Raw genomic sequence first — 8,331 nt, forward strand, 5'->3', positions numbered from 1 at the left:
GGGGTACATGGGGGAAGGACCTGGGTCTGGGGGGGGATGGAGCTGGGTCGTAGGGGGATGGAGCTGGGGTGCAGGACAGGGTGGAGCTGGATCCCTGGGGGGGACAGAGCTGGGGTACAGGGCGGGGGAAGGTCCTGGGTCCTGGGGGGGACGGAGCTGGGGTACAGAGGGAAAGGAGCTGGATGCTGGAGGAGATGGAGCCGGGGAGCGGGGCAGGATGGAGCTGGGGAGCGGGGCAGGATGGAGCTGGGGAGCGGGGCAGGATGGAGCTGGGGTGAAGGGCAGGATGGAGCTGGGGTGAAGGGCAGGATGGAGCTGGGGTGCGGGGCAGGATGGAGCTGGGGAGAAGGGCAGGATGGAGCTGGGGTGAAGGGCAGGATGGAGCTGGGGAGCGGGGCAGGATGGAGCTGGGGAGCGGGGCAGGATGGAGCTGGGGTGAAGGGCAGGATGGAGCTGGGGTGAGGGGCAGGATGGATCCGGGGTGCGGGGCAGGATGGATCCGGGGTGCGGGGCAGGATGGAGCTGGGGAGCGGGACAGGATGGAGCTGGGGTGAAGGGCAGGATGGAGCTGGGGTGAAGGGCAGGATGGATCCGGGGTGCGGGGCAGGATGGAGCTGGGGAGCGGGGCAGGATGGAGCTGGGGTGAAGGGCAGGATGGATCCGGGGTGCGGGGCAGGATGGAGCTGGGGAGCGGGGCAGGATGGAGCTGGGGTGAGGGGCAGGATGGATCCGGGGTGCGGGGCAGGATGGAGCTGGATCCCTGGGGGCGATGGAGGTGGGTCCTGGGGGTCGGTGCGGGGGCTGCAGCCCCCCACGCTCTGCCGGGCTGCACACGGGGTTCCGGCGGGTGCCCGCAGGCAGCGGCGCTGAGCGAACGGCGTTATCAGCCGCGGCCCCGGGAGCGAGGGCGGAGCTGGGCCAGGGCGGGGCCTTGGCACCGGCCCCAGCGCCCGCAGGGGGGCAAAGGCCCCTCCCCGAGTGGCCGCCCGGACCCTCGGCTCTGCTGAGCCCCCCCAGCCTGGGCTCCCCGCTTTCCTCAGCACTCTGCCCGCACCTGGAGCTGGGCCTCTGGGGGCCACCTTCTGTCCTGCGGCAGAGCCCCCCGGGGGGGCCAGTGGCCACACTTGCCCTGCAGAACTGCCTGGGGAGGGGGTGGGGGTGAGGGACCTCGCAGGGCTGGAGATGGGCAGCGGGCACCGGGTGGGCGATGCTGCGGGGTGCCCGTGGGGCGGGGGTGTGTGTTTTGGGGACAGGTGACCCCCCCTCCCAGCCCTCCCAAGGGCTGGGGTCACAGGGGTGCCTGCAGCGCATGCCTTCACCCGCTGGGTGCTCGCGTGGGTGCTGCATGGCCCCAGCTCAGGGCAGCACAGGCAGGAGACGCTGCCCAGCGCAGCCACACCGGGGGGTGTTTTTTGCCCCCTCCCCGGTCGGGGTCCTGCAGCACCCCTGCAGAGGATGCCGAGGGCCGTGGGCAGGGACCCCCCCTGGGGTGGGCAGGGCTGGAGCTGCGGGGTGAGGGTGCTTGGTGCCCCGTCCCACCCCCCAGGCCGCCCCACGGGGGCTGCCACTGCCCGGGGACGTGTGGGCTGGTGCCAGCGTCCCCCCCCCGGCTCTGCAGCCCCGGCGAGGGGGGCAGGCGGGTGTGGGGGTCACACGGCTTCCCGCACCCCCCCGGGGGCCGGGGCCGGGCGGATGCCCCTCCACCCCTTCGCAGCCCCCCGGGTGCCCCGGGCTCGGCGCGTTGGGCTCCCCCGAGCCAGCCCCAGGCTGGTATTTGCCCCGACGCCTCCCTGCAAACCTGCTGCGGCCGGTCCCGGCCCCGCCTGCCCGCCCTTCCTCGCCGGGAGGAGGAGGAGGAGGAGGAGGCAGCTGCGGGCCGGGGACAGCTCTGGACGGAGCGTGAGTGGGACCCGAGCGGGGCCGCGGCGCAGCCCGGACGGGGCGGGGGGGCTCGGCTGCCCCCGCCGGGACCGCGTGGGGCGGGCAGCAGCTGCCCGCCGGGGGGGCTCCGGTGCCCGCCTGTGGCTCCGCCAGCGGAACCGTCTTCCCGGGGCCAGCCCGGCCGCGCACCCTCGCTCCGAGCGCCGGGAGGGACCCGGGGGCCGTCACCCCCCCGCCCGGCGGGGCAGGGTGCGGGCGGGGGCCGGGGGGCTCCTGGCGCGGGGTTTGGGGCCCGGGGAGGCTGCGAAGACGGGGCGGGGGGGGGCGGTGCGGCGGTTCCCGGAGCTGATTGTCGTTGTGCCGCTCCCTCCGGGGCAGCCGGCGGGGGGGGACTAACCGCGGCCCCGGGCAGGGCTGTGCCGCTGGGGAAACTGAGTCACGGGGGCAGGCAGGGGTCTGGCAGAGCCACGGGGCCTCCAGCTGCGGAGATGCTGTGACGGGGGGGCTGTGCGCCCCCCCCGAGAGCGATGGGGAGCACCCTGGGAGCCGCTGAGCAGCCAGACAAGGGGAGCCCCGTGCGCCGGCAGCTGCGGGGGGGTCACAGCCGGCGGCCGTGCGACCACGGGGCGGGAGAAGTGCTCGTGTGACTGGGGTGGGCTTCGCTCTCCTGGTCCCGGCAGGGACTGAGCACTGTCCCCATGTCCCCCCCAAGGGGAGGGACTGGCTGGTAACCCCCCCATGGGAGCTGCTGTGCTGCAGGGACGGGCAGCGTGGGGACCGTCCCCCCTAACCTGCCCCCTCTGCCCCAGCTACGTGTCCAACTCGTCCCTCATGCCGGGAAAGCTGAGGAGGAGCAGAAGGGGGGTGCTGGAGGAGAAGCGGTGGCAGAGCCTGGAGGAGAGGGGCAGCGTGGGCACGCAGCTGGGGCACCCCGTGCTCGCCAGGTGGGTGCTGCACCTCGCTGGGGACGCATCCCCGCAGCCCAGCCCCCGCCCCTCGCCCGTCCGGCGCGGCTGTGCCCCGGGGTGCTCTCGCCCAGGTGACGTGGCACGACACCCGTGTGTGTGCACAGCCGGGGCAGCTCACCCCTGCCTGCTGCTTCCCCCCAGATCCAAAACCTGTGACCCCTCCTTCTGCAAGGAGCCAGAGCAGGTGGCCACGGGCAGGCAGGGACACTCATCCCCGTCGGTGAGTCTCGGGGCACCGGAGGGGGGACCCCCAGCCCCAGCGCCGTGGTCCTGGCGGGATGCTACCTGTGGGGCGGGTGTCGAGGGAGGGCCCGTCCTGGTTTCGTGGCAGAGGTGGTGACAGAGCAGGAGGCTGTGGGGTGCCAGTGGTGCCAGGGCTCTGCCCCAAGCACTGTGCCGTGCTGGCCCCACGCCCCGGCCTCCCCCACAGCTGAGCAAGCGTGTCGCCGGTTACCGCAAAGCCTTCGGGGAGCTGGCCGAGCAGGAAGCGCTGCTGGCTTGCTTCTCCTGCGCCTGGCAGAGAGAGGTACCCTACCACGGCCGCCTCTACATCTCCTCGGGCCACGTCTGCTTCCACTCCAGCCTCCTGCTCAAGGACATTAAGGTGGGGTGGGGATGGGTGTGGGGCCAGCGGCTCTGGCGGGGGGCACAGGCAATAGCCAGGGACATGGTGACACTGCTCGGCCCCTCTGGTGCAGGCGGTGGTGCCCATCGTCTCCATCTCAGCCCTCAAGAAGACCAACACAGCGCTCCTGGTGCCCAACGCACTCAGCATCCGCACAGCGGAGGGGGAGAAGGTGAGAGATCTGGGCAGGCTGGAGCGATGGGCTGAGGCCAACTGGGGGAGTTTCACTAAGGCCAAATGCCGGGTGCTGCCCTTGGGCCACAACAACCCCCAGCAGTGCTACAGGCTTGGGGAGGAGTGGCTGGAGAGCTGCCAGTCAGAGAGGGACCTGGGGGGGATTGATAATGAGCCAGCAGTGTGCCCAGGTGGCCAAGAAGGCCAATGGCATCCTGGCTTGTATCAGCCATAGCGTGGCCAGCAGGGACAGGGAAGGGATCTGACCCCTGTGCTCGGCACTGGTGAGGCCGCCCCTCGATGAGTGGGTTCAGTTTTGGGCCCCTCACTCCAAAAAGGCCATTGAATGACTCGAGCGTGTCCAGAGAAGGGCAACGGAGCTGGTGCAGGGTCTGGAGCACAGGTCTGATGGGGAGCGGCTGAGGGAACTGGGGGGGTTTAGTCTGGAGAAGAGGAGGCTGAGGGGAGACCTCATGGCCCTCTCCAACTCCCTGAAAGGAGGGTGCAGAGAGGGGGGATGAGTCTCTTGAGCCAAGGAACCAGCGCCAGGACAAGAGGGAATGGCCTCAAGCTGCGCCAGGGCAGGGTCAGACTGGCTCTTAGGGAGGATTTCTTTGCAGAAGGGGCTGTTGGGCGTTGGAATGGGCTGCCCAGGGCAGGGGGGGAGTCCCCATCCCTGGAGGGGTTGAAGAGTCGGGTTGACCCAGCGCTGAGGGATCTGGTGGAGTTGGGAACGGTCAGGGTGAGGTTCATGGTGGGACTGGAGAAGCTTCAAGGGCTTTTCCAACCGAGATGATTCTGGGATTCTGTGAGTGGGGACAGGGACGGTGCTGGGGGGCAGCTCAGCCCGGGGATATGTGGGGTGTCCTGGTCCCAGCAGCTGACAGGCTCTGGGCCGTGACCAAGGGAGCAGCTCTGGCACAAACCCTTTTCCTGCTCCCCGGCAGTTTCTCTTCGTGTCACTGCGCCGGCGGGAGGCCACATACCAGCTCCTGAAGTCGGTCTGCAAACACCTGCAGGTATGTGCTGGGCCAGGCTGGGGGCCAAGCACGTGGAGGTTCTGTACCCCCCATTGCAGAGCCATGGGGGTGGCCCAGTACCCCCGGCACCACCCTTCATCTGTCCTTGTCCAGGACAACAGCTGGAGCCCTTCAGCCTCTCTGAGCAATGAGGAAATCCTCGGGAAGCCTCTGGTAAGCCTGGGAAATGGCTGGCAGGAGGATTTTGGCAGAGGGAGGCGCAGCCCCAGGGCCCTGGGCTGGGCTGGGGATGGGTGTGGTGGCAGCAGCCCACCCTGCATGGGCGCCTGCTCCCTCAGAAGGCTTTTGGGGGGAAACGTGGAGTTGAAAAGCTCCAGCCCAGGGCAGCACAGACTCCAGGACCCTCAGGACTCCCCCCTTGGGGCTGGCATGAGGACCGTTGGGTGCCACCTGTGTCCCCATGGCTGTGGGGCAGGTGCCTTGGGGACATGCACCATGACCAGGGCTTGTCCTCTTTCAGACCTCAAGCCAGTCAGACCTGGAGCAGAGCACCCTGGATCCCGACAGCCTCCAGGAGCTGCCAGGTGAGTGGCCGCGCCGCAGCACACGCCCCCTCGCACACTCACAGCCCCACTTGTGCAAGCGCGCGTGTCCTCACCCGCGTTCCTGCCCCACTGACGGCGCTCGGCTCTGCTCCCCCTCCCCAGCCACGCGTGGGCCAGGAGGGGCCGTGCAGCCCTTGGCCACCTAAATGGCATCTCCCGCAGCACTGGGGAGCGCAGGGGCAGCTCCTTGGGGCCCAATGTGCCCCGCTGGGTCCCCAGGACCCCCCAGTCCCCTCCCTGGTCCTTCGGCACTGATCAAACATTTCGCTGTTGCGCGCAGATGGGCCAAGCCCGGTGCCAGGGCAAGTGGAGAAGGAAGATGAGGAGGCGGCGGCGGCTCTGAGCAGCGGTGAGCGGGTGCCCACGCAGGCTCTGGGGTGGGTCAGGGGGCCCTGGGGAGGGGGATGCTGCTGGGGTGTGACCCCAGGGCAGTCCTCCGGCACCGGCCAGGCAGCGCTGACACTGCCTCATCCTGGCAGGGGGACCCCACACTGCGCTACGGGCCCAGACCACCACGCAGCTTCGCCCCCTCAACACCATCATCCTCATCTACCTGCTGCTGTGAGTCCCCGGGACCCGCTCGCGCCCCTCAGGGCTTTGGGACACCCCCCAGGTCCCCGTCCCCGCTTGCATCCCAGCACAGGCACCTCTCCAGTGTGGCACTGGCAGCCCAGGGTTCCCCCCCCACCCCTTGGTCACCTGCCCCGGCCCAGGGCGAGCGCGTGGGAGCCTGGCCCCAGCGCTGCCCCTGCCCGGCCGTGACCCCCGTGCCTGACACCGGCCTGTCCCCAGGATGGTGGCCCTGCTGCTGTCCTCGGGGTACATTGGTCTGCGCATCGTGGAGCTGGAGCAGCAGCTGGCGGCCATGGGGGCTTGGCCAGACCTCAGCCTGCAGCACCAGTGAGTGGTGGGGGCCGGGGACCCCTCTGTCCCCAGCATAGCGTGGAACCCCTCACCCTGTCTCCCCCGCCCAGATACAAGACGACGTGAGGCCAGGAAGGACCCAGCCGGCACCAGCCTCGGCCGGGGGGGCGGCTCGGGGGCTGCTCTGAGCCCTCCCTCCATTTCTCAGGGAACAGCTGGCGGGGGCTCTATCACCAAGTGTCTTCCAGCCCCTCCCACAGTGCCTGGGGAGCCCACACAGGCTGTGGGGTGTCATCTTGCTTCCCCCACGTCTCCCCACCCTGAGCAGCAGCAAGAGGAACCCCAGCAGCGCCCAGGGGACAAAGAGAAGCGCCCAGGGGCTGGCTGGGGTCAGGCACCCACCCAGCTCCAGCCCCCCCACCACGGGGGTGGCAGACAGAGGGGGGCCCGGTGCCAGGCAAGGCAGGGACAGACTATTTTATAAATAAATAAAGATGCAACCCCCTTTGGGGGCACTTTGGACTGGGGCGGGGCCATGTTGCCCCTTCCCTGAGGACACGTGGCTGCCTTATTCCTTGGGACAAGTGGAGGGAGGCTGTGAGCTCCCCAACCCCAGGCAGGATTTGGGGGTCCGGGGTGGTCAGCACCCAGCAGCACCCTGCCAGGGCAGATACACCAACCAGCCCCCCCACTCTGTCCCCCCTCCACAGGAACAGGCCAGCGGCAGGAGCAGTGGGTGGAGAGCTGGGGGGGGGTGGGGTGGGGGGGTGTCCAGGTGGTGTCCCGGGTGTCAAGGTGGGGGGCAGCAGCAGAAAGAATGTGGGGACAGACCCTGAACTGCCCCCCTCAGCACCCAGGGGCTCTGGCTGCAGGTGACAAGGGGGAAGGAGAGAGGAAGGGGGTGAGAGGGGGCACAGCTGGGGGCCCCCAGCTCTTACCCTCCTCCTTTCCCTGCCAGAGGAAGGGACCCAGCAGGTGCAGGTCCCAGGTATGTGGGGGGGTGGGACGATGGGGTCCCACCAGGCCACCTCCTGTGGGTGTGGGGTGTAAACTGGGGTGGGGGAGGGGAGCTGGGGAGGGGCACAGCAGGACCTGCACCCTGCAGCAGGGTCCTCCCAGCCTGAAGCCCTTGAACTTGAGCCCATCCTGATCTGGCTTTTCCCCAAGGTGGGGAAATTGAGGCACCACCAGCTCCTTGTCCCACTATTTTCTCCTTCCTGTTCCTGTGTTATCCCTTCCCCCACCCCAGACCCCCCAGCTCGGCTCCAGCCCTGGGGGTAGCGGGGATCCCCCTCCCCCTGGTCAGCATGGGCCCACTGCCAGTGGGCGATATTGGAGGTGAGGGTGTACCGGGGGTCCTCCGCCTCCTCGCCCCAGGGCCCAGCTCTGCCCCACAGCACCCCAGCCCCTGGGGGAGAAGCCTGGCAGAGCCCCACAGCATCACAGACTGGCTGCTGGGGGTGGGAGGGAGCTGTCAGGGCTTCATGCCCCTCCCCAGCAGCACCCCAGGGCTCGAGCAGGGCAGGGGGGTACAGAGTTACACCCCACTTGGGGGATGTCCTTAAAGGCAGGAGGATCTGATGGAGCACAGGTCTGATGGGGAGCGGCTGAGGGAACTGGGGGGGTTTAGTCTGGAGAAGAGGAGGCTGAGGGGAGACCTCATGGCCCTCTGCAACTCCCTGAAAGGAGGGTGCAGAGAGGGGGGAGGAGTCTCTTGAGCCAAGGAACCAGCGCCAGGACAAGAGGGAATGGCCTCAAGCTGCGCCAGGGCAGGGTCAGACTGGCTCTTAGGAAGGATTTCTTTGCAGAAGGGGCTGTTGGGCGTTGGAATGGGCTGCCCAGGGCAGGGGGGGAGTCCCCATCCCTGGAGGGGTTGAAGAGTCGGGTTGACCCAGCGCTGAGGGATCTGGTGGAGTTGGGAACGGTCAGGGGGAGGTTCATGGTTGGACTGGAGGAGCTTCAAGGGCTTTTCCAACCGAGATGATTCTGGGATTCTGTGAGCTGGGAGGACCGAGCCAGCAAGGGCAGCAGAAGAGCTGCCACATCCCTGCTGACACCCCTCCCTCCCTCCCTCCTCCCCCCCAGGGAAACTGAGGCACAGCCAGGCTGGAGCAGCTGCAGCCATGGCACAGGAGGTGCTGGGGATTCTCCTCCCCCAGGCCGGGGTGCCCCCCATAGAGGGGCAGCGGGACCCTCCATCCCTGCAGAACCCAGGGCCTGGGCTCCCCCCGCTC

At 69.0% G+C, this 8,331-nt stretch overlaps 1 protein-coding gene across 4 annotated transcripts; it reads left to right on the forward strand.

The window, feature by feature from the left end:
- Positions 1-1,249: 1,249 nt before the first annotated feature.
- Positions 1,250-6,653, forward strand: LOC141916230 (GRAM domain-containing protein 2B-like). Of its 4 annotated transcripts, XM_074808519.1 has the most exons (12): positions 1,250-1,899; positions 2,691-2,825; positions 2,991-3,069; positions 3,280-3,453; positions 3,548-3,646; positions 4,596-4,667; positions 4,782-4,841; positions 5,149-5,212; positions 5,514-5,582; positions 5,713-5,794; positions 6,026-6,133; positions 6,306-6,653. In XM_074808519.1, exons 2-12 carry the CDS (start codon positions 2,713-2,715, stop codon positions 6,583-6,585), a joined length of 1,200 nt encoding a protein of 399 aa, XP_074664620.1. In that variant the 5' UTR covers positions 1,250-1,899; positions 2,691-2,712; the 3' UTR covers positions 6,586-6,653. The 4 variants fall into 4 exon arrangements, with proteins under 4 accessions (XP_074664620.1, XP_074664618.1, XP_074664621.1 ...); XM_074808517.1 differs by lacking the exon at positions 1,250-1,899 and having other exon boundaries at positions 2,209-2,825; XM_074808520.1 differs by lacking the exon at positions 1,250-1,899 and having other exon boundaries at positions 2,209-2,825; positions 6,208-6,427.
- Positions 6,654-8,331: the final 1,678 nt, after the last annotated feature.

Source organism: Strix aluco, chromosome 29 (assembly GCF_031877795.1).
Source record: "Strix aluco isolate bStrAlu1 chromosome 29, bStrAlu1.hap1, whole genome shotgun sequence".
NCBI classification, from domain to species: domain Eukaryota; kingdom Metazoa; phylum Chordata; class Aves; order Strigiformes; family Strigidae; genus Strix; species Strix aluco.

Coding starts and splice junctions, on each gene's coding strand:
- LOC141916230 (XM_074808517.1), top strand. CDS start 2,620: ATGGGAGCTGCTGTGCTGCAGGGACGGGCAGCGTGGGGACCGTCCCCC. Junction 2,826..2,990: donor GGGCACCCCGTGCTCGCCAG/GTGGGTGCTGCA, acceptor GCTTCCCCCCAG/ATCCAAAACCTGTGACCCCT. Junction 3,070..3,279: donor AGGGACACTCATCCCCGTCG/GTGAGTCTCGGG, acceptor CCTCCCCCACAG/CTGAGCAAGCGTGTCGCCGG.